This window comes from Malus sylvestris, chromosome 15 (assembly GCF_916048215.2).
Source record: "Malus sylvestris chromosome 15, drMalSylv7.2, whole genome shotgun sequence".
NCBI classification, from domain to species: domain Eukaryota; kingdom Viridiplantae; phylum Streptophyta; class Magnoliopsida; order Rosales; family Rosaceae; genus Malus; species Malus sylvestris.
In genome coordinates, this window is record NC_062274.1 from 18,926,954 (window position 1) to 18,950,126 (window position 23,173).

The 23,173-nt window shown below is 38.9% G+C and overlaps 4 protein-coding genes across 5 annotated transcripts; 3 read left to right on the forward strand and 1 right to left on the reverse strand.

Annotated features, from left to right (window-relative positions):
- The first annotated feature begins 2,550 nt into the window (after positions 1-2,550).
- On the forward strand, positions 2,551-7,594 carry LOC126605966 (uncharacterized). The gene is made up of 15 exons (XM_050273422.1): positions 2,551-2,708; positions 2,800-2,881; positions 3,001-3,111; positions 3,293-3,390; positions 3,502-3,585; positions 3,743-3,882; positions 4,008-4,080; positions 4,203-4,248; positions 4,357-4,466; positions 4,587-4,694; positions 4,817-4,879; positions 5,425-5,486; positions 5,737-6,049; positions 6,466-7,294; positions 7,393-7,594. Exons 1-14 carry the CDS (start codon positions 2,637-2,639, stop codon positions 7,261-7,263), a joined length of 2,160 nt encoding a protein of 719 aa, XP_050129379.1. The 5' UTR covers positions 2,551-2,636; the 3' UTR covers positions 7,264-7,294; positions 7,393-7,594.
- Positions 7,595-9,670: 2,076 nt separating this feature from the next.
- On the forward strand, positions 9,671-12,989 carry LOC126602354 (G2/mitotic-specific cyclin-2-like). 2 transcript variants are annotated; one of them, XM_050269193.1, is made up of 11 exons: positions 9,673-9,896; positions 10,016-10,145; positions 10,258-10,314; positions 10,400-10,442; positions 10,535-10,726; positions 10,839-10,964; positions 11,501-11,590; positions 11,698-11,919; positions 12,028-12,126; positions 12,212-12,390; positions 12,485-12,901. In XM_050269193.1, the coding sequence occupies exons 1-11, from the start codon at positions 9,842-9,844 to the stop codon at positions 12,630-12,632; spliced, it is 1,341 nt and encodes a 446-aa protein (XP_050125150.1). In that variant the 5' UTR covers positions 9,673-9,841; the 3' UTR covers positions 12,633-12,901. The 2 variants fall into 2 exon arrangements, with proteins under 2 accessions (XP_050125149.1, XP_050125150.1); XM_050269192.1 differs by having other exon boundaries at positions 9,671-9,896; positions 11,698-12,126; positions 12,485-12,989.
- Positions 12,990-13,277: 288 nt separating this feature from the next.
- LOC126602355 (phosphoserine aminotransferase 1, chloroplastic-like) lies at positions 13,278-14,921 on the forward strand. Its single transcript, XM_050269194.1, has one exon. The coding sequence runs from the start codon at positions 13,422-13,424 to the stop codon at positions 14,718-14,720; it is 1,299 nt and encodes a 432-aa protein (XP_050125151.1). The 5' UTR covers positions 13,278-13,421; the 3' UTR covers positions 14,721-14,921.
- A 722-nt stretch (positions 14,922-15,643) lies between these two features.
- LOC126602356 (protein GRIP-like) lies at positions 15,644-22,472 on the reverse strand. The gene is made up of 21 exons (XM_050269195.1): positions 21,734-22,472; positions 21,497-21,612; positions 21,247-21,416; positions 21,038-21,131; positions 20,542-20,628; positions 20,347-20,427; positions 19,794-19,919; positions 19,442-19,550; positions 19,229-19,308; positions 18,726-18,854; positions 18,525-18,625; positions 18,022-18,155; positions 17,783-17,880; positions 17,581-17,700; positions 17,470-17,497; positions 17,266-17,324; positions 16,959-17,030; positions 16,840-16,887; positions 16,506-16,611; positions 16,302-16,360; positions 15,644-16,196 (listed from the first exon to the last, which is right to left on the reverse strand). Exons 1-21 carry the CDS (start codon positions 22,146-22,148, stop codon positions 16,086-16,088), a joined length of 2,343 nt encoding a protein of 780 aa, XP_050125152.1. The 5' UTR covers positions 22,149-22,472; the 3' UTR covers positions 15,644-16,085.
- Between the last annotated feature and the right edge of the window lie 701 nt (positions 22,473-23,173).

The following is a 23,173-nucleotide window of genomic DNA, read 5'->3' on the forward strand; positions in this document are numbered from 1 at the left end:
GTTATCCCCCCCCCCCCCGAAAACCTGCAACAAGAAGAGGGAGAAAAAAAGAGAAAAAAAAAAGAAAAAAAAAAGCCCAGTTCATGGGAAGGTCGCGCTGGAAGGGGGGAAGGGAAGTGGGTCGCAGGTTGCAGCGGAGCGGGGGGAAAGAAGGTGGGTCGTGGGTCGCAGCAGGGCCGAGAGGGTTTCTTTTTTTTCTTCTTCCTCCCTCTTTTTCTTCTTATTCTTTTTGTTGTTGCAGGTATGTGGGTCGCTTAGGGGGGTGAGGTCGTTGGGGGGAGGTGGGTAAGGGATAGTGGGAAAGGATTGCAGAGAGGAGAGGGGGAAGAAAGGAGATATGGGTTCAGAGGGTGTGTAGAAAATGAAAGAGGGTGGGTGCGGAGGGAGGGAGGGTCGCAGGTTAGAGGGTGCATAGGAAGGGTCGCGGGTGGGGAGGGGTGTTCTGGGTTTTTGGTTTTGGGGTGGGGGACGCGGGTGGAGTGGGGTGGGGGGTTACCATTTAAGGGTTGCAGGGAAGAAGATGAAGATGGGGGATATGGGTTTGGCAGGTTGTGGGGAGAATAGAGGATTTTGGGAGTTGCAGAAGGGTTGGGGGGGGGGGAAGGAAGGGATCTGGGTTTCGGGATTTTCTAGTTTTTTTTTTTTTTTTTAATTGGGTTAATATTATAATATTTTTAATGAATAAATTTTTTTTTTCCCACGTGGCAGCCACATCAACACAAATGTGATAGCCACATCAGCATTTAACAGACTAATGGATGGAAAATCTAATAGAGATGTTATTTTGAAATAAAATGGTACTTGATGTATGAAAGTGAAATGTTTTAAATTTGTTGTATGGGGTTGTAATTTACCCTCAAACCTGAAGAGCTACTATGTAATTTACCCAATTATTAATTTTTAACAATGTGGGATAGATCTATGAGTCAAGATTTCATTTACACCTTAAATCATTCGCATCTTTTTTAATTTCGTCTTTTATAAAATTACTGATTGTGTACAATGTTTATCGACACGAGTCAGGACCTCGTGTCTTCGTATAATGCTCGTCCTTATTTTTTTGTTAATAATGTTCGTCCATTTAAAGTTACTGATATAACCCAAAGTATTTACCATTTTTTTTTTCTAACCTAAATTGGTTGCTAATATGTGATGGTATATGTGTGGGTGTGACATGCAGGCTTGGAAAAGGAAAAACAAAAGCAAAATTAAGGCAAGTAAAGCATTTTTTGTGTGTATAAAATTTAGAGTAATGCTATTCATACCATGTATTTGTACCATATTTTTATACCACCTTAATGGCATTTGATATGGACAGTGAATTAATCAGATTTTTAAATTTAGTTCATTATTTAATAAAATAATAATTAAGAAAAACTAGTTAATTAAATGATGATTGTGGCATACGATGAGTCTTTCTTTTTCATTTCCTCGAGTTTTACAAATTTTTCAAATTTTTCAGATGTCACCTAAGACCATCTCCAACCCTTGGGCTAAAAGCCAAATTTTTTAGCCCGAAAAATTTGGCTTTTAGCCCAGAAATATCTTTTCTGCTCTAACCCTTCTAGCCTAAAATTTTAGCCCGGAATTATTAAAGAATGAACTAAGGCTAATTTTTTTCTTAAATCAAATTAAAATAAATAAATAAATATGTAGACTAGTGTAAATTAATTTTATGAACATTTTAATCTAAAAAAATTTAAATTCCGATAAATATTGAAAAATCATTAAATTTTTCACAAAGCAAGCTTTCAACTTTCACCAACCTTAATTAATAAGACATAAATTTAATAAAGTACATAAACCACATAATAAACAACATAAACTTAATACAAACGACAATTAATAAACTTAATTAATAAAGCACATAAGTATTTATTGAGTTTTGTGTGGATGTTTGAACAAATACATAGGTATTTATAGAGTTTTTGGGTAAATTTTATGTTAAATAAATTTATTTAATTATTTTAGCCGTTGGATTTTAATTTGGGCCGTTAGAACTTTTTTTTACCGTTAAATTTGAGTATATTCAATCTTAACCGTTTGATTCAATGTATTTTTAAAATAACATATTTTTTAAAAATGAAATTTGAATCTGGACCGTTGGATCAACCAACGGTCCTTAAAAGATGGTCGTCAGATACGGAAAAGAGCCGTTGGGCTCGGGCAAGTGGGCGACATGACCCTGACGCTGGGGTCCCATGCTGTCGGGACGTGATGGCAACCAACCAGCGTGGGGAGCGTCCGCAAGTGACCAGGTCGAGACTGGCCCAAAATCAGGCGAGTCCACGCGTGTTTGGGGGGAATTTGGCTCAACTTTAGCATTTGGCTTTTAGCCTAATGTTTTAGCTTGGGTTGGGTGGTGTTTGGGGGGTAATTTGGCAAATAGCCCAGGGTTGGAGTTGGTCCAAGGTGGTATAAAAATGTGGTATAAAAACATGATACAAAAAAATTACTCTAAAATTTAACATGGGACCCGCTCAAAAACAACAGTGGAAGGTGAGGCGGTGACTGCAAACGGTCACAGGTAGGTGGCCTTATCGCTAGGGGTTAATATGAAAAGCCAAAAAAAAATTGGTGCTGCTGCTGCAACGTACAAAAAGGTGCGAGAAAGCGCGCCATGATATTCATCTTTCATGGCGATAATATCTCCGCGAGGCTCCAACAAGTTCTTGCTATCTCGCCTCGGAGCCCTAATCAAGCAACAGGTCTGTCTTTCTCTCTCTCTCTCTCTAACCTTTTATTTTCATTGTGGCATTTCGTCGAACAGTTGGTGACTGGTTTTTTCCTAATACGCAGAGACTCGTCAACGCATTCTCTGAGGGAGGGTTGCAAGCTCAGGTTCACCCTAAAATGGTTCCAGACTCGGTGCCGGACCAAGGCATGTGCATTAAAGTCTATACATTTGTGTAATCTGAAAGGAAAGGTTGATTCTTGCCATGGTTATAGCCATTGGAGTTGCGTAAATGATGCATTTTTGTTAATTTATGGATCGGGTAGGTTTCATTGATATGTCCAAGTGGAAAAAGGTCAACGCGAGGGTCCTTGGGATAAAACCCTCCATGATTTCGCAGCCCTCTTGGATTGTCTTGAAACTTCTTCAGGCTGAAGGTAGCATTTTGTTTGACTTTCGCTGACATTGTCGATATGTGTGTGTGTATATATGTTGGTGTTGTTATGTGTTTGTGTAGCTCCTCTTAAGTGCAATAATCGTTGGTCCAAAATTTTCATCCAAAGAGTTAATTTTGACTTGGCTGAATTGGATGATTTGCATATCTTTTAATGTTTGCAGGATTTGAGGCCTACTTAGTGGGTGGATGTGTCAGAGACTTAATCCTCAAAAGAGTACCTAAAGACTTCGATGTGATCACTACAGCTAATCTTAAAGAGGTTCGTAACGCCTTGTTTTAAAGTTTTCTTCTCAACTCCGGTAGATTGTGATAAATTGCGTATGCGTGGAAACTCAGACTTCTTTGGTTTGGTTGTTTAACGCTATTACAGATCAAGAAGAAATTTCATCGTGCAGATATTGTTGGGCAACGGTTTCCTATATGCAGGGTGCATGTTAAAGGCACTGTCATTGAGGTTGGCTGGTGAACTTCTTAATTATAGTATCCGTCTTGCATAACTATTTTTATTGTTTGAGATTCATTATCTTATTCAAATAGTATGCAGCTGCTTCAACTTGCATTTAGTATCCGATCTTGATGTTCTTTTGTTCTTCCTCTGATTCCCGTAACAGGTATCGAGTTTTGAAACAGTGGCAAGAGATGCAGGAGAAAATAAAGAGAGAGATCATTTATCTTGTAGGCCACCTGGCTGTGATAAGAAAGATTTCGTCCGTTGGAAAAACAGCATGCATCGGGACTTCACTATTAACAGGTAACTCTTGTCTTCCATTTTTCAATCTACTGTGTGCTATGCTAGCATTTAAATACTCTCTATTCATTTGAACCGTGTCAATTCAATTTCATTTAACAAGGCAAATTGTGAAATTGTGCAAGCAGTTTATTCTTTGATCCTTTTGCGAATAAGATCTATGATTATGCTAATGGAATGGCGGATTTGAGGCACTTAAAGGTAACTCTCAATTTCCCTTTGTTTATGGAAATCTTCATCCTCCTATAAAATAGTTTTTTTCTTTCATCATTATCTTTTCAAATTTAATAAGATGAATTATTTGTTGGGTGACAATGACTTAGCTACGGACGCTAGGCCCTGCCAAGTTGTCATTTGAAGAGGATTGTGGTAGGTGTTCCCATCTTTTATGCAAACTTTTGATACCATTTGTATGCAACAGCTGAGTGAGTGTATCAGATTAACATAACTGGTTAATATGCAAACTCTCTGATGCAGCAAGAATCTTGCGGGGCTTAAGAATTGCTGCTCGTCTGAGCTTGTCAATTTCAAAAGAAACTGAGACCGCAATGCATAAGCTTTCTTCATCCATTTTGAGTTTGAGTAAGGTACCTCTGAAAGAACTTTATCTGCATAAGATTACATGCTGGCTCAGTTGTTTTCCAATTGTCTTTGGGAGGGATAATGTCGATACCACTTGTTCAAATTGATATTCTTTGTCCATTCAGTCCAGAATAATGATGGAGATGGACTATATGCTTTCTTATGGAGCTGCGGAGGCGTCACTCTGTTTGCTGTGGAGATTTGATCTAATCAGAGTTCTGTTTCCCTTTCATGTACGTATTTGTTCAGATCTTGACCACGATATTATAAATTAGTCCTTTATCTTAAAGAAAAATATATTACAAATAAATCCAGTCATTATGTGTATATCTGATACAAACTGATACCACTGCAGGCAGCATACTTTGATCAACAGAGTGAAAACTTGAAAGTAGCTCAGAGTTCCACGATGTTGATGGTAAGCACTACAAAAAGTTCCTTCAGTTTTAATTTTTAACCAAAGAGATTTCTTTAAATCCATAATCCTGGAAACTTAGGAGATTGTGCAAGAAAAAAAAATTATAGGATTTATAAAAAGCAATGCATTGAAAACTACAGAAGGATCTCTCTGCATCCCAAATCGAGTGTGGTTTGGTTCATTAACTTTGCAAGACTTTGAAGAGGAATCAATTACAGAGAAACTTCTAAATTGGATTCTTTAATATATAATCTAGAATGATCTCAGTTTTCTCAAATGCAAGTTTGAATTTTTTTTTTTAATATGTTAGTAATGTTAGAACTTTTATCACGTCTCCTGTATAGAATGTATGGAACAAGAGCTGGTAAGAGTTTTCTAATTCTTCTTCCACAGTAGTTCTGTGTGTGCTTGTGGTATTTGTTTTTCTATTACTCGAAATGTAGGTCTCTAGTTTATGACTCTTTTTCATTTCACGTGGAGCCCAATTAATTTATGCCCAACCCAGCAATTTAGGTAGATTTTGATTTTTCTTTCTTTTTCAACAGAAACTATTCTCAAATATGGATAAAGTGGTTAGCTGTGATCGGCCTGGTCACTGCTCTTTATGGTGAGATAAATTGTTTATTGTCTCTGTTAGATTATAATATCCAATGCATCATGGAATTTCATTTATTTATACAAACTTGGTCCTGGGCACTAGTTGAAATATTTTTTTAACCAATTTATATGACAATGAGCCTATGCTAGCTGTGCCCTGTGCCTTACGTCTAATCACAGTGGGATTTCAGTTTTTATACCACGGTTGGGTTTCTATATGTAATGCAGATGTCACTGCTGATTAATTGTCTTTATCACAGGGTCGGATTGTTGGCTTTTCACCTGGCACTAGTCAACAACCCACAAGATGCTCTTGTTGTGTTGACTTTTGCTTCCGTACTGTATCATGAAGAATGGGAAGAAGGTGTTAAATTTTCCAGGGACAATGCTGCATCGATAGTTAACTATGTACCTGAGATCTCAGGCTCATGTGAATTTAAATCAGATGAAGAACTTGCAAAACAAGTTTCCCAGTTAGCTTCTTGTGTGCTAGATTACATTGCTGCTTTAACTGCAACAAAAGATCCTGATGAATCAATGTCCAGATATCCTGTTTTTCCATTCTCTGGGTTGGTAAGTACGTCTTATTGATATTCGATTCCTGAGCTGGAACTTGATGTATCTCTCGCCACTTGTCTGCATTCTTCTCATCCCATCATTAAATGCTGTTGTTATAGAACTTGGTATTAATATTCAACCACATCGCAGAATTTTTATCTGAACTTCTGTTACCTTTTACAGTTTTTACCGTATCATGCCTTGATTTTGTATCACTGGAGTATGTCATAAATCCTCGGATTAAAGACTAAGTGTTACCTTTTACGGTTCTACTGTATCATGCCTACTATTTGCTGTTACTGTAAAATGCCATCCCTGGTGTGGTGGTAGCCCTTGTAGCAGTTCTTCTAAAATATTTGTTGGTGTGCTTGTATAAAATTTTTCTTTGGTTGGAGTACTTATATGTTGTTTCATATGTGTGATTCTTTCAGGTATTTTTATCAAAGAATATGGCTAAACATGTTGCTGCAATTGTTGAAGTGCTGGCCAACGACATCGAATATTACAATCAAGGAAGGAAGAATTTTGAGATTGATTGCCACTCACTTGGGAAAGGTCATATGCGTGAGATTAGGTTTGTTTTAGGAAAAGTTATTCTAGAAACCATGGACAGTGGGATTTTGAGAGGGAAGGAAGTTGTTCAGGAGAATGAGGACAACTACCGCCTGCAGCCGGAGAGCATTGACAAAAATTTCACTAAGGATAGAAAACGTGGCCGTACAACTGATACCCCTGAACTAAAAGAAGATTTGTCCAAGAAACATAAGGTGAAAGAAGCTTTGGATCCAGATATTTCTATCGATAATCAAGAGGTTGTTGAAACAGCTGAATTACCCCAGAAGGAGTTGATTTCAGTTCTGGGAAATATATTAGAGAAGAAAAAACGTCAGTTACCGGAAGAGGTGATTGAGAAAAAGCGAGAGCTTTGTGGGAATGATAAGAATGAGAAGTTCCAGAATAAGCAGAAGAAGAATATTAAGAAGCGTATTTCAAGTCAGGAGGAGACTATTAATGTGGAAAATATGTTAGAGCAGAGAAGGTATCCTGTAACAAGGAAAGTGATCCGTGAGAAGATTACAGAACTCAGACAAGAAACAGATGAGGAGAGAAGCAGTCCACCTCCACTATCTAGTCATTCCAGCAGTGGGGTTGAGGAGATTCGGAAACACAAACAAGTAGCAGAAAAGCCAATATCCGGTCTCCGTCGACTATCTAGTCTCTTCAAGTGAAATTATTGTCGTAAACTAACAAAAATGACATGTATGTTTACTGTGCCTTCTTCCTCTCTCTCTCTCTCTCTCTCTCTCTCTCTCTCTCAGTTTTCATGAATAATTCTTCCTTTGCTTTCTGCACTGCAGGTGTATCCCTAAAAGGTCCTCAGATACACCCCAGGTTTTGCACATTGTAACATTTTGCTTCCCTGTCCCTCCTTTCCCTTTTATTTATCGGTTCTAACAGTTTTGGTTAGCCTTAGGTATGACAAAATTATGCTGGCTAAGGAGCGTTGTGAAATATTTTGTGTGACAAAATTTGTATATATATATTTAATAATTCGTTCGAGGATCGTCTTTTGAATGAGTATGGGTGAACCTTTATCAATTTTGGTTAGCTTTAGGTATTCAACACCTCTTTTTTCTACTCCTACACGGCCGTGTTAATTTTTTGCCATTAGATTGAACGAATTATAGGAAAATCAATAAACAAATAAGAACATGTGTTTGCAGGAGAGAAGGGGGTTGTCTAAAACTCGTTTCACTTTTGAAATATAACAAACTACAAATGGCTGGATCTCATGTTTGCAAATTGAGTAACAGTAGAGGTAGAGAAATAAGTGTTCAACTTTGGATATCGACTTGTATGGTTATTTTGCAGTGATTTAACTTTTTCACGTTGTGCCACGCAAGTTAATGATTTTTCTTTTTTTTTTATTTACTAATTTATATTAAACTAACCTAAAAACTATATCGAGTTTTTTATACAACAAAATATTTACATTAAAGGGTGAAAATAAATTAGAATCGAGTTACAAAATTCGAACTTAAAATCTCTCACTTACAAGAACAGATAAATATCACTAAATTGTAGTGTAATAAGTGGATGCGGGAAGTAAAATTGGAACTTAGTTGCACACGTAGAAAACACATTGTTCTAGTCAACTTGATTGTTCATGTCATGGACATGATTTCATGCTCTCCATCTCCGCTTTCATGATTGTTAATGTTGTTTTAATTCTAGTCTATTTATAACGCTTTCGCTATTATGTTATTTTGTTTCCTATTTCCCTATTTTATCTTGGATTTCATATTAATGGAAAGTATTTAACGTGCCACCAAAAAGCTGATATGATAATTTCTCCACACCTTCTCCCGCAATTCCTTCGTTCACTTTAAATTTGGTGTATTGTATTGTATTAAAAAGGGTTGCTCTATTTGAGTAAGACACACACAACTAACGTTAGTACTAACACACTCTCTAATACAAGTAGATCTCATATACAATAGTAGAGTCCCCCTTGCATTGGTCTCGTGTGTCAGCAATGATGTCGGTCATGTTCTCACTCCCTAGAAAAAATTGGTTTACCAAAATTAGGCAATCATGTCAAATTTTTAAATAAATGCAATAGAAATTATTGTTAATACTTTTACAAGATTTTATCACAGCCTCTCGCGCTGCAAACTTACATGCGATTCTTCAAACTCTCCCTCGCTTTGGCGCGAGAGAAACTCTCATTAGCTGCTTAACATCGTAAGTTTTATAATGGAAAAGCAATCACGTTACAATGGCAATAATTATTTTTTTTGCCCAGTAGACATTCGAGCAACGCAAAAGAATTCTAATTTGTGAATAAATACAATACTAATCCCTAACAAGATTGAAGTCTTTTAGTTTAAAATTTAAACTTAGAAATAGTTTGGTCATCCCAAGAAGGTACACACAAATTTTGTTAGATGCTACAATATCCAAAATTTAGTAATCTTCTAAATTACGATCATTCTAATTAGGTGACAATTATCGTAATATGTGTTTTTTTTTAAGTACGTCGATACTTTTATACTAAGAGGAGGGAGAGTTTGGCTAAGCCAAACAATGAGCAATCTAATTTGACATCGAATTCGTCATCAACGAGATTCGAACCTAAGACATCTCACTTCCAAGTAAAGAGAAATATCACTAAACCGTAATATTGAATAACACGTAATCTGTTGTTTAAATATTTCCAAAAAGAAAAAAGAAAAAAGAAGGCTCCGATGGGGCAGGAGCGCATAGTTTTTTGGAGTCCAACCCCCAATCATTGGATAAAATTCATAAAAAATTTGAATAAGTTCTCACTTTTATTTTGTTGGAACTGAAAATAAGCTCTCACTTTGAGACATGAAATTCAGATTAATTTTGAAATGCCATAGGGTCATAGGGTCAATAGGGTCATAGGGCCATAGGCCGACGCCCACATGCGATTGCCAAACCAGGTGACCGTTGTTATAGGGGCATTACCTAGAAAGTCATCTCAATCCGTATGATCCAACGGTCAGACTGCACTAGCCGTTCTATTTGAAAAATAGGGTATCCTATTGGGACAAATACCCACTGATTTCTGTCCTTTATAAGTAGCTCTGTCTTTATCTCTAGATTCTCTACTACAACTCACTGTATTTTGCAGAGATTTCAATCCCCCCCCCCCTCTCTCTCTCTGTTCTCTTTCTCTCTCTAGAGGCTCTCTTGGAGGGAGGAAATTTAGCCTCTTTGCTAAATTGGGTTTGATTTGATTGATTGATTGATTGTTCCTTAAGGAATCATACACTTCAAAGAATGGCTGTTTCTAATGAGAACCGTTCTAGTCTGATCAGACCCACAAATATGCGAGGTGAATGAATCACTGAAATGGGGTTATTTTTTTGCAATCTGGGCATTTAGATTTTGAGATTTTGAGAGTGAGAATTTTCCAAAGATTCTGACTTTTTTCGGTTTTCGACTAACATAAAGGAGGACTATGTGCCGGAAAGCGTGGACAGCAGCAGATTAGGCAGACCAGGAGGGTTTTTGGAGTCATTAATCAGAGTTTGTTAGGAGCTCCAGCATACCCTTGTGTTGTTAACAAGAGACCCTTTTCGCAGTAATTTTCGTAAATTTTGGCATTTTGCATTTTTGCATCTTTCACAGGCATGATTTCTTGAATTTATTTTTCGTTTACTAATGCTTTTTGTGTGTTTATGTTCTAATCTCAGAACACATGAAGTTTATGAGAAGAAACAGGCAGATCCAGCGCACAGACCAATCACAAGGTTTGAATGTGATCCTTCTAATGTTTTAAAATTTTACTTGAATTGTTGGGTTATGAAATTTGATATTGATTTACATTTTTTACAGGAAGTCTGCTGCACAAATTAGCACTCAGCAATCTTGTTTCAAGGTACCGCTATCCGCCCCCAGGATTGATTTCTTAGTTTTCTTATCTGTTTTACCTTATTTGATAGATTGGGTTGGTGTAATTTATATCTGCAGGAAGTTAAGATCTCCAAGGTGCCAAACACAACAGCTACAGCCACCAACTCAACTGGTTTTGGAGATTGCACTAGTATATTCGTAGATGACGAATTCAAGTCCCCTGAAGAGCAAGCAGAAGCAATGCCGGAGGATGCAGAGCCCATGTTTTTAGAACAAGCAGAACCAGTGCCGGAGGAAGCAAACGATGCGGTATATCTTTCTTTCTTTCTTTCTTTCTTTCTTTCTGTAAAACATGTCGAGTTTTTTAATTGTTTTTTAGAAAAACCCAATTTGCTGATTTGTTTAAAATTTGATCTTACAGGAGGAGGTTGAAATGGTGGACATTGTGGAAGAGCCGATTGTGGACATTGATGGCAGCGATTTGAAGAATCCGCTTGCAGTTGTAGACTATGTTGAGGATCTCTATGCTTACTACAGGAGAATGGAGGTAAAAATTGCTCACTGTTTTATTACTGAACCATTTAGATTTAGGCTTTAACAAATTCATTTTTAAATGATCCTTGATATGAAATTCTACAAATTACTCGAGATCCTTAACAAATTACTAGAGAAACATAACTTGAATTATTCGCGAGAAGGCACGCTGAAGAACTTTTTCAAGCGCTCGAAGAACTTGCTATGTGCCTGTACTAATTTAGAGTTGCATATCTGGAAGTACAAGTAAATCTCTAGTTGATTTCTTTCTAAGGTCATAACGGTATAGCAATATCTGCATATGGGAAGCATTTATGTCAGGTCTTTAAATTTTTCATGTCAGAATAATCTGGCATTGCATTTTAATCGACATCAAAACATTTTCTGTAAAATGTTTGTACATTTTTGTCACGGAGGAATTTGATTTGCTTCCTATTTCAGCAAAAAACCATTAATGAAGTTTCCTTTTTCGACGAAAAACAAAAGTAAGAAAAACATCCATTTCATCCCAACTGTGGTAACTAACTTAACCAACACTCATATTTGCAGGGTTTTAGCTGTGTCCCACCTGACTATATGGAGCAACATTGTGACATCAATGAGAAGATGAGGGCTATACTAATTGACTGGCTTATTGAGGTTTACTTTTCTTTCCTAATCGATCAATTTACGAAAATGGCAAATGGTTTCTCTTGCATTAATCAACCTTATTAACGAATGACTAATCTGGTTATCCGAATGAACAGGTGCAGGACAAGTTTGAGCTGTTGAAGGAGACATTGTTTCTTACTGTGAATCTCATCGATAGATTTTTATCCCAGCGTACGGTTGTAAGAAAGAAACTTCAGTTGGTTGGTCTGGTTGCCATGCTTTTAGCATGCAAGTATGAGGAAGTTTCTGCTCCTATCGTCGGGGATTTGATTCTCATATCGGATAAGGCTTACACAAGGCAGGAAGTCCTGGAAATGGTAATTCGTTGTTCTTTCTTTGGTCGAATATCCTTAACGGTTTCGCATACTATGGAAATAAAGTTACTTCTTGAAGCGCTAGTTCTAATCTTTCTTCCCTTTGTGCAGGAGAACTTGATGCTCAACACATTGCAGTTTAACATGTCAGTAGCAACGCCGTATGTTTTCATGAGTAGATTCCTCAAGGCTGCTCAATCCGACAAGAAGGTCAGTAGTGGTTCATCGAAGATCAATTTAGTTTTCTCGCACCAACGAGATTCTGATTCCTTTTTCTTTAATGTCCTCAAAACAGATTGAACTGCTATCGTTCTTCTTGATCGAGCTCTCTCTTGTGGAGTACCAAATGCTGAAGTTTCCACCATCTTTGTTAGCTGCTGCTGCAGTCTACACTGCTCAGTGCACTCTTTTCGGGTTCAAGCAGTGGAGCAGAACCTGCGAGTGGCACGCAAACTACTCAGAAGAACAGCTCTTGTGAGTTCTTTTTGGTTTTTCCCATCTATAAAACAATAACTAAATCATCATTACTTGAAACTTTACTAATAACTCTTGAATTACTTGGTAACAGAGAGTGCTCAAGTTTGATGGTGGGATTCCACCAGAAGGCGTCGACGGGGAGACTGACAGGGGTGCACAGGAAGTACAGTACTTCCAAGTTTGGGCACATTGCAACTTCAGAACCAGCAAAGTTTCTGCTGCAGACTAAACAACTATAGCAGGCCCATATACACACACTAACAAACATTACATATGATGACTTTGTTAATTGAGGGTTAATTGGGTAATTTGAGAAGAAGAAGAAGATATTTGCACATAATTATTCAGCAACAGTGGTTGCACCTGGGAAAATTGGGTTACTTCAGATTTCTAGGGTTTGCAGCCTCAAATTGTTTGCCTGAGAAAGCAGCCATGGTTTTCTTGGAGCATGGTTTATGTTTGTGCTTTTTAAGCAATGATAAATGCCAATTTTTTCGGTAGAAAACAATTACTGCCACTTCTCGAAAGTCATCATGAACTTTGTACTAGTAAAAAAATAAAAATAAAAAAAAGCATATAATGACAGTTTTGTATAATGACTGGTTTGAAGCGCTAGTTAGTAGTTACAGTTCCGTTTCTATATAATATAGAGCAAAATACCAATTTTGCTTTTAATTATCACAAACACTTCTACATAACCTAAACCTACCTTAACCTGTGAGCCGCCGCAACTTATATTATTCAGACTTGGAGTGCAAGTCTAGTACTTGCAAACGACGTCGTATGACTTAAACGACGTCCTGCTGCTCGTTTCCAAGTTTTTCAACATTTTCTTCACCAACCCCACTGATTTGGGCAGTATCAACTTCTTCCCTGTTTCGAATATTCAATTTTACAAATTTTTCCTAATTTTTAAATTAGATAAATAACCCCAACAAGTTTCAGATCTTTGCCACCAAACCCTCTCCCCCTCTCTCTCTCTCTCTCTCTCTCTCTCTAGCTTTCTCTGAAGCGGCAACACCGCCACCATGGCAATGGCAACCACACCTCACTCCCTCCTCCTCCAAAACCCAAATACCAATTTTCTCAAAAACCCCAAAACGCCCTTCGCCACCATCCCCATGACCGCCACCCGCCTCACCACCACCTCCACCACCCTAAACCCCGCCAAACCCATCTCCGTCAAATGCTCAGCCACCACCACCCACATCCAAGATCGATCGCCTGCCCAGTCCGAATCCCAAGATCGGGTCTTCAACTTTGCTGCGGGACCCGCCGTTCTTCCCGAACACGTCCTCCGGAAGGCCCAATCGGAGCTCTACAACTGGCGCGGATCTGGGATGAGCGTCATGGAAATGAGTCACAGAGGCAAAGAGTTCCTCTCCATAATCCAGAAGGCCGAGTCCGACCTCCGAACCCTCCTGAACATCCCGGACGAATACTCCGTCCTCTTCCTCCAGGGCGGCGCCACCACCCAGTTCGCCGCCATCCCTCTCAATCTCTGCAAACCCGACGACAAAGTCGATTACTTGGTAACCGGGTCGTGGGGCGATAAGGCTGTCAAGGAGGCGCAGAAGTATTCGAACCCAAAAGTGATCTGGTCTGGGAAATCCGAAAAGTACACAAAGATTCCAGCTTTCGAAGAATTGGAGCAGAGCGCGGACGCCAAGTATTTGCATATATGCGCTAATGAAACAATCCATGGCGTCGAGTTCAAAACCTACCCGAATCCCAAAAACGGCCTTCTGATCGCCGATATGTCCTCCAATTTCTGCTCCAAGCCGGTGGACGTTTCCACATTTGGAATCATCTACGCGGGGGCGCAGAAGAATGTGGGGCCATCTGGGGTAACCATTGTGATCATCAGGAAGGATCTGATCGGAAATGCTCAGCCGGTCACGCCGGTGATGCTGGACTACAAGATCCACGACGAGAACAAGTCGTTGTACAACACGCCGCCGTGCTACGGCATTTACATGTGCGGATTGGTGTTCGAGGATTTGCTGGAGCAGGGCGGGTTGGTGGAGATTGAGAAGAAGAACAAGAGGAAGGCTGACATTCTGTACAATGCCATTGATGAGAGCAAGGGGTTTTACCGGTGCCCGGTGGAGAAGTCGGTGCGGTCGCTGATGAACGTGCCGTTTACGCTGGAGAAGGCGGAGTTGGAGGCGGAGTTCGTGAAGGAGGCGGCGAAGGAGAAGATGGTGCAGCTGAAGGGGCATAGGTCGGTGGGAGGGATGAGAGCTTCGATTTACAATGCAATGCCTTTGGCTGGGGTGGAGAAGTTGGTTGCTTTCATGAAGGAGTTCCAGGCAAAGCATGCATGAAACATTGATTTTACCCTGTTTTGAAACATTAATGTCTACTAGATTTGTTAGGATCTTTGTTTTTTTTTTGTTTGCTGTGTTTTTTTTTTGTCCCGAAGTGTTTGTTGTTTGATGTTTATGAAGTTGAAGTCAGTTTCCGATGTTTAAATTTTGTTGTCATAAGCTCAGAGTAATGAATAATACAATCCTTCAGTGAGTAAAGTTTGTTAATTGTTTTTACAGTACGATCGATGTTCTAAATTAATCTAATATTCGTTACGAGGAAATTGGTTTGAATTTAGAAGAGGAGGAAACACATTTTAGACGAGAATGTTTGGTAGTCTTTCCCTTTGTAAACAGTCTTTGTTTTTTTCTTGTTCTCACGTAGCTTTTAATCTCAGCGACACTGTCCATTTTTTATATTGCTATTTGAAGAAAAAATCCAACTGGGAAAATTGCAAAAATCTTTGGGAAAATTGTAAAAATCTTTGGGCAAGATATACACGGAAAAGCATTGCACATGGCTGATTTAATGTCCTGTCGGTACTTTTCTGGTGGATGAAAAAAAATACTACGAGACCCAAATCATCAAGCATAGACGAAAGTCGGCCTTAGCAATCTGATCAGATACTGTTCTCGTCTACTAAAAATATTAATTATTGTAAGGGACTTATAGCTTAAGAGAAATTATTTTCACACCCCCTTTCTCACCTCATACACACCTCTCTTGTTTGTAACCGTTAGACCAATGACCGATCACCAATTATGTAAGAGCGTGCATTCATACACGAATGACCGAATCACGGGATAGAGACTGCATATTTATTGTGGACAATGGGCCATCCTCACCCACCTGCCGAACCAGAAGATGGCGAAATGGACGGTCACAACTCACAAATTGATCCACAACCATGGAAACAAAAACAAAGAACCACTCACTTGGCTGCCAAAAAAATCAACGACATGCAATAGCAATGTACAAGAGCGCGAACAGAGTAAAAAGAAACCAGCTGAATGCTGATGCTACTATCCCACTAGTGTACATCACTCGTACCATCAGATGTTGCGTAAAACCGCAACTTTCCAATATAATCTCCAAAATCATGATTTTGCTTCTGTAACACTCTACAACAAATCAATGGAGAAGAGGGGCTTCCTTCCGGACAGAATAACCAAGCATGGCCAAAAACCGTTCACCCTCTCTCTCGCTATCTCGCTCTCTTCATGCTGTATATGGTTGTGTCGTACTTCACATTTAATGTTCAATGTTACAAAAGAATACAAGATGTACTATGGCCGCACCTCCACCACCTCTGAATCTGGAGGTAAGCAGTTAGCTGTCACAGCATCCGTGCAAACAAGTCTCTACAGTCTTCATGTCTACGGCTATGAAAATGAGAATCTTGAGAAAAGAGAGACACCTGATCCTGAAGTATCACTAGCCGGGCTAGGAGGAACATCTGCCGATTGGCGATAGGCTTGTTGACACTTCTGCAACTACATTCGTACATAAAATGCATTAAATTAGAATGCAACTGATAATCTAGTAATAATGGCATAAACAACTAACCATACGGCATCAAGTAGGAGATAAGATTTTACCTCGTCCGGACTAAATTGAAGCAGCATAGCAACTACAGGTAATAGAGCCTCCACTTCACCTGTTCGAATAATAACAACATTCAGACTTTCCAACACCACTTGTATGTTCGCGTCTCACTAGATGATTTTTGAATGTAGCAAAAACCAAATTACATCACAAAAAACATGTACTTCGGTTGCTACGTGAGCCTTTCATAAAAATACCTGTTTCAAGAAGCTTTAAGATCACATTTTTCAGGTAGGTCATATCTACTCCTTCCCTCTTCTGCGATCTTTCCATGTTCCGCAACTCATCCTTCAACATGGATTCCTACATATGTCATGACATTCATCAGATCAATATATATTAAGAAAAGCAAACAAATGTTTTCGGTGACACCAGCATTTTCCTTTTGGATATGCTCAATTCATGATAAATCTACTGACTGCCCGCATTCTATAAATTTACCAAAATTACAAAAACAGTTCCCAAACAACTGAAATCAATCAAACCAAATGAATAGGGGCAAAAATCTGCAAAAACCAGGCTTCTCAGTACCTGTTGGCTGTGCAGACGATTCTCACGCTCCAGCTCCTCAATTTCCTCCTGAGTTGAAAATAAACATATATCAGAACTACACTACAGAGAAGTAGCAATCAAGATGGGCGATTACACACTTGAAGCGCTAAAATGTGCCGTTGTGACTGTGCTAGCTCTTCCTCTCGTTGGGCTTGCTGCCTTGCCAAAATCTGAAATTCATAGTATACCACACATGATCATTGAATGCACAGCATGAAAAGGAGATTAACAGCTTACTTGTCTTCAATAGTAATAACTCATATACCATCAAGTTCATTACAACAAAAAATGAATCACATGGGCATTCTAATTTGATGCTAATAAGGTTCAATGAAATATCCAAGTTCTCCCTTCAGAATGTCCCAAACATTTTCGTGGGAAAAAATAATCAGAGTATATAATTACCAGAATCTGTTGTTCTGCAGCCGCGGTGCTTATACTTGCGGCGTCCTGTTTATGCATGCCTGATAACACAAACATCAAAAAGTGATTGATGCGTTAAACTCCACTAGGAACCCTCATAAGGTTAGAACGCCATAATTCAAGTAATACACAACTCTTCATCTAATTGGAACAAATTAAAAGAAATTATACTCCAGACCCACCTACCTGTGTTATGGTTATCATTGCGATCAGCCTGAGGTCATATCGAAATAACATCATCAGAACAGTGAAGTGTAAAGATAAAGTTTGAATGTCAGTCAAGAAAAAGGAACCTACTCGTGATCTTGACTCCAATGATTGATGAAGATTTTTATTATCATCTACAAGTCTAGAAATTTCACTGTCCTTTTCCTCGATCATTCTATCAGCAAGATCACGAAATGAACTGTGCTCCTCCTACAAATGATGAACACAATTAAGATAAAACAAATACTGACATTGTATCAGGAAAAATATATGAAAATTTGACGCAACTTACCTTCATCTTTTTATACCGTAATTTGAGCTCTTCCAATTCTTTTTTGATATCTTCTCCAGAGGATGATTCATTTTGAGCTCTCAATGTGTCACATCTTACTGGAAAAAATGACTTCCCCATGAATAACTGCTCTCAAACTTGGAACAATACGTATTTCCCAGACCAAGGAATAGGATAAACATAGAAAGGAAAATAAAACATAATAGATATATGTAAGTAGATTGGCGTGGAGATATTACCCCGCCATGTTTCTTCCAAACTATTAAGGTTCACTTCCCATGCTTCTTTCGCTGATCGGTAATGGGCGTTAGCAGATTCAAGCTTTGATTCTAAGCTCTTGATCTGCTGCATGGCATTGTAAAGAGCAGCATCTCTGTAACAAGTAAGGAACTGAAAGATCAAGATCATTGCTTAACACTTCGCAGAAGTTTATTACCTAACTCTGTGCACAATCAAACAATCCTCCATGAAAAGTGGAAGGCTTTAAAGCAACAAACGAGGTTCAAAGTTCAAACTACATGGGAAGCAACAGCCACCATGATTAAAATAATTCTGGTCATGAAAATGGTGAAAAATTGGCTACAAGTTTAAAACACCGAAATGTTGAAATTGGTCACAACAGAGCACACAGTGCTTTATTTATTTACTTTATAATTATATTGCCTTTTTCATTGGTCTTATTAGGAAACTTTGAAAACAATCCCAAATTTGGCAAGCTCACTGTAGCAGATTATAACTTTACCTTTCTGCTATTTCTTTATCATGATTCTTCAAAGCTTCCTTAAGATCTTGAAGGGCCTTATTCCTTTCAGCACTCACAAACGATACTTCTTTTTCAGCTTCCTACAGAAAAAAAAAATGTAATTAACAATTCTCAGATGAGTGCGTCAGATCACAATTTTTCTTCATGCTACAAAAATAAAGATTAATTGCAAGCACACACTTTCAGTGCTTCCTCAAGAGCTTTGACTTGTTCTGAGTCTTTAGCTCCAGCTAGTTCTGCATCCTTCTTTTGAAGAAGCGCATGAGCACGGCTTTTGTAAGAAGAAAACTCACGTTCAAGGTGGTTGATCTGCAAGAAATAAAAGGTCAAACATATGAGGATAGAAGACAGATCAAGAGATATTTAAATGTAAGCAACTTCATTTTCAACAACATATTACAGCCAAATTTGCAGTAGATGTTGGAAAGGAATGCATGAGCATTCAAGTAACTGCTGTTAGCTCTAAACCAAATGTGTCCCCAAACAATCAATGGTTATACCACTCTTCTAATTAAGTGTTATGTACTAAAACTGTTATTATTACCAACAATATATTCACTAAGTTTAACACCGGTGAAAATAAAGGGAGACGGGGAAAGATAAAAACTTAGAATCGCTGCACACTTCCACAGTCATCAAATGTTGAGGGAAGAGGGGTGGATTCCAAAAGAGTAAAATCAAACCTCTTCCTTGAGGGCCGCAAGTTTAGCATCCCTGACATCAAGCTTTCGTGTTTGTGCAGACACCTCTGATTCCAGCTGGCCTGCCCAATAAGAAAAGTATGTGACACTGATATACATAAACATACACACACACACACACACACACACACACACACACACACACACAGATAGCTTATCTAAAAAGATGAAATTCAGCAAGGAATAGAGATATACTTCTCATTTTGGCTACTTCAATATCAGCACATATTCGGTTGCTCTCAGAAATTTCTAGCTTCGTTTTCAGTGCTTGGGTGGCAGCTTCCCAGCTCTCCTTTTCTTTCTCCTGATATAATAATAAAAATTCAGAACATAAAAAATTAGAAGCAGCATATCCCAAAAGTCAGAACCTATAAAGTAACCAAAGGCAAGGCCGATGGTCAACAAAATCAAATAAGGAACACATCATGGTCTGCCAATAAGATATTTTTTTTCTCACAAAAAAGGAAACAAAATTCTTATCCTGGCAGCCATAATGCAACAACCCATCTGCATAAGTTTTGACTTCTCCTATAAGTTTGAGTTGTACATGTTCTTGTTTCAGGTGAGCAAACTCTCCTCTAACAGTTTCCAACGTGGCTCTAAGCCTTGCTGCTTCACCCGTCGACGCTGCTTCCATTTCTGCAATCTTAGATTCTTTCTCAGCAACTAGCATCTGGAAAATTACATTAGCTAATTAGTCTGATCCCTTAACAAATTACAGAAACATTCAGTCAAACTATGCAATGAAGTAAAACTATTATCCCAAATTGAAGCAAAGATAAAGGATACAGCAGCCAGTAATCCACTTCTACTTTATAGTTTCTGATGGCTAACTTTCCAGCTCCTTGTATAGTAAGTGGGCTTTTAAACCTTTCGATTATAATGATAATAATTATGGGCTGCAATTGAAAGGAGTGGAAGACTCGAGCTTGATTTACCACGTTAATTGTTATTTATTTTAGCCACAATCTAAGGTTCAGCATGCTAGTCTGTTCCTAGAAGACTTATGAACAAGAAATAGTTTCCAAAAAAATAAAAAGTTCACCCCTATCTATATAAGTTGTCAAAGATGGAGTGAACGTTATGATTAAAGCTCTTACCTGCAGTGAACAAATAGTTTCAGTTGCTTTATTTCTATCAGATGAAGCTTCAGCAAGCTGGGCTTCGTAACTCTCCAAATTCTGAAGAAAACAGAGACAAAGGGCATTAAAACACAATTTATTGGTGAACGTAATGACAGGGACTATATTATAAACAAAGAGGGCTGCTAATTAGGCATACAAATGCAAATACACCTTTTGATGTTTAGCAGAGAGTTCAGCTAATGAAGCTTGCCTTTTTTCTTCAGCAGCCTGCAGCATCCCTCGCATGTCTTCCAACATCTGAGATAAACACAAGACAGCAATAAAGTATATATTTTTCGGTTTATTTTTTTAAAGTAATCTTACGCAAATGAATAATCCAGATTGAATTTGTAATAACAACCTAGAAGCATTACAAAATAATCAAATAGAACAGCCTGATATATGTTTGAATAAGCATTTGTAGTTGTCAAATAAACTGAAGTTCTAAACCTTGGAGATATTCAGTGCATTGACAGTTGGGTATCACATGGATGTTACCCTAAGGCCTAAGCACATACAAAAACATCCACAGACGGAAAACAAACAGATAGTAGGTTATATCTGAATAGGTACACAAGAGGATGAGTAGACTTCTTCGATCGATTGACCGAAAAGTTTTGAAGGCAGAAACTGAAAATCCCAGAAGGATAAGCACAAACATTCATACCTGCTCCTTATCTGAAACTGTTTGTTGCAATGCGTCAAGAGCAATCTCCTTTGGTTGCAACTGGTTCCGCAATTCCTCAAGGTTGTCTCGTAGTCTGATTGTCAGCAGCATAATTACAGTCAAGATAATAAACGGTAAAAAAAGAAACAGTTATGATTTTCTCAAAAATACACATATTGGTCACAGTAGGAAGTTAACTGGAGATTTACTTGTTGTTTGCGCTTCTTAGCTGTTGCCTCTCTGCATCAATTGCTTTCAATGCGTCATTCGCTTGTTGCCTGGTCCTGTCCAGCTCTTGCTGCAACGCCGTCTGCTGAGACAAGGCACGCTCAGCCGCTTCATTTACTACACGAAATCGTTCCTCGAGGTCATCTTTTTCCTGAGAAAAAAAAAATAGCTTAATTCAAACGGCAGTTACACAACAAGAAAAGTTCGATCAAAATAATCGAGATAATTTACCTTTTGAACATCTTGAATGCGCTGCTTAGCACGTTTGTGAAGCCTGGTGAATTTCGAGTCGAGATCGGAGTACTTCTCTTCCCGCTCTTTTATTTCTTGATCCAACTTCTGCTGAGCTGCACAAAAATAAGAGCAAACAATTCTACGTATTCAGACTCCGAAGATTATGAATTTCGCAATTAGCAAAAGCTTCCAACATAATCAAAGAAATGTAGAAATGTAGAGACACAATCTGACCTTCAGTGAGCTTTACAGAGAGCTCTTGAGCTCTGGAATCTGCTTCCGAGTGCGATTCCTGAAGATGCTTCAGAGCCACTTCCGCCGCAGCTCGCGTTTGCTTCTCTTCCAGAAGCTCCACATTCAACGATTCAATCGTTTGACGCAGCTGCTTCACCTCCTCCGATTCGCCGCCTTCCTTCTCGCTCGGCTCCGGCGATTGAGAATCCCGAAATCCTTCGAACTGAGACTTCAGGATTTCGTTCTGCAATTTGAGCTCCATGACCGTCTGGACGAGCTGATCGTGAGTGTCGGCCGAGTCCGGGCCGCCATTCTCCTGCACGAGATCTCCATTGCTGTCGCTTCCGCGCTTCATCGGTTTCGAATCCGAATTCGAATTCTCTTCCATTTGGCCGTCGACCTCCGTCGTCGACATTGTTAAACGCTCCGTTTCAATCTGTGAGAGGCAAGCGTTTCAGATCCCAACCGAAACAAACAGCAAAGCCAATTCAGCGAAATCGGCGGTGCTTATATCCGAAGCGGTTACTATACGGACCGTTTTGGTGGTCGGAGAATTGGAGATCTCTCGGCGCAGGGCGGAGAGCGGAACTGGAGATCGCCGGCGTTGCCCGGCTGTGGGTGTCTGACGCTAGCCAAGCAAGGCACTCAGAGTCGCAAACAGACACAGCGCGGGACTGATAACGGTGCCGTTTTTGGACCGATTTGCGTTTTTGGACGGATTTGCATCCGCTATAGCCTAAACACTCACAGTGGACCGGGATGACGTGGCCGATGTCATCCTTTTTCAGTTATTTTAAAATTGGTTCTCCTTGCATAAAGCACTTTAAGCGTTTTTTCAGAATTTACTTGCATTTTTACTAAAGGTTGATTCTAAAAACATTTTCAACAAAAACACTTTTAATCATTTTAAAAGTACATCCAAACGAGCTCGTAATAATTTAAGTTGGTAAGGATGAAAAGATAGCCCAAATCATTTTTGGACCCAAAATTTGGGTGGAAATCGTAACCGAATTTTAATTGGATGTTTTCAATTTTCATATCAATCAAAAGCCCAAAGCTCCCAAATTTACAGGCCCAAAGACCCAATTTTTGTTTGTTTGTTTGTTTATGTTCTAAACGTAGCCAGTTTCACATGTGGTGACGCACAAAATAAAAATATAACCTCTCCATGTGAGAGTATTTCTCTCCTTTTGAAAGCTTTTCTCACCGGTACGTGACTGTCCTCCGCTTCGTTCTTCTCGCAGTCGCCGACTAGGGTCAGCGACAGTCCTTTTCTTTCTTTTTTTTCCATAGTCGGTGGCAGTCCTTTCTCTTTTTTGCTTCTCTTTCCTTCTCCTTCATCTTCCGTTTTCCCTTGCCGAGTGGCCTGTTTGCCACTTAACCCCTTGTGCATCTATTTCTCTCCACCTTTTCCCCCTATTTCCCCCCCTCACATTCCCC

Bases quoted from the DNA above. Each gene is read 5' to 3' on its own strand.
- LOC126605966 (XM_050273422.1), top strand. From the start codon at position 2,637: ATGGCGATAATATCTCCGCGAGGCTCCAACAAGTTCTTGCTATCTCGC. The intron at 3,112-3,292 runs GTAGCATTTTGT...TAATGTTTGCAG, and splicing joins GAAACTTCTTCAGGCTGAAG to GATTTGAGGCCTACTTAGTG. The intron at 4,249-4,356 runs GTAGGTGTTCCC...TCTCTGATGCAG, and splicing joins GTCATTTGAAGAGGATTGTG to CAAGAATCTTGCGGGGCTTA.
- LOC126602354 (XM_050269192.1), top strand. From the start codon at position 9,842: ATGGCTGTTTCTAATGAGAACCGTTCTAGTCTGATCAGACCCACAAAT. The intron at 10,146-10,257 runs GTAATTTTCGTA...TTCTAATCTCAG, and splicing joins AACAAGAGACCCTTTTCGCA to AACACATGAAGTTTATGAGA. The intron at 10,965-11,500 runs GTAAAAATTGCT...TCATATTTGCAG, and splicing joins CTTACTACAGGAGAATGGAG to GGTTTTAGCTGTGTCCCACC.
- LOC126602355 (XM_050269194.1), top strand. From the start codon at position 13,422: ATGGCAATGGCAACCACACCTCACTCCCTCCTCCTCCAAAACCCAAAT.
- LOC126602356 (XM_050269195.1), bottom strand. From the start codon at position 22,148: ATGTCGACGACGGAGGTCGACGGCCAAATGGAAGAGAATTCGAATTCG. The intron at 19,551-19,793 runs GTACAACTCAAA...TTATTATATCAG, and splicing joins CTCACCTGAAACAAGAACAT to GAGAAAGAAAAGGAGAGCTG. The intron at 18,855-19,228 runs GTTTGATTTTAC...TATTTCTTGCAG, and splicing joins TTGCGGCCCTCAAGGAAGAG to ATCAACCACCTTGAACGTGA.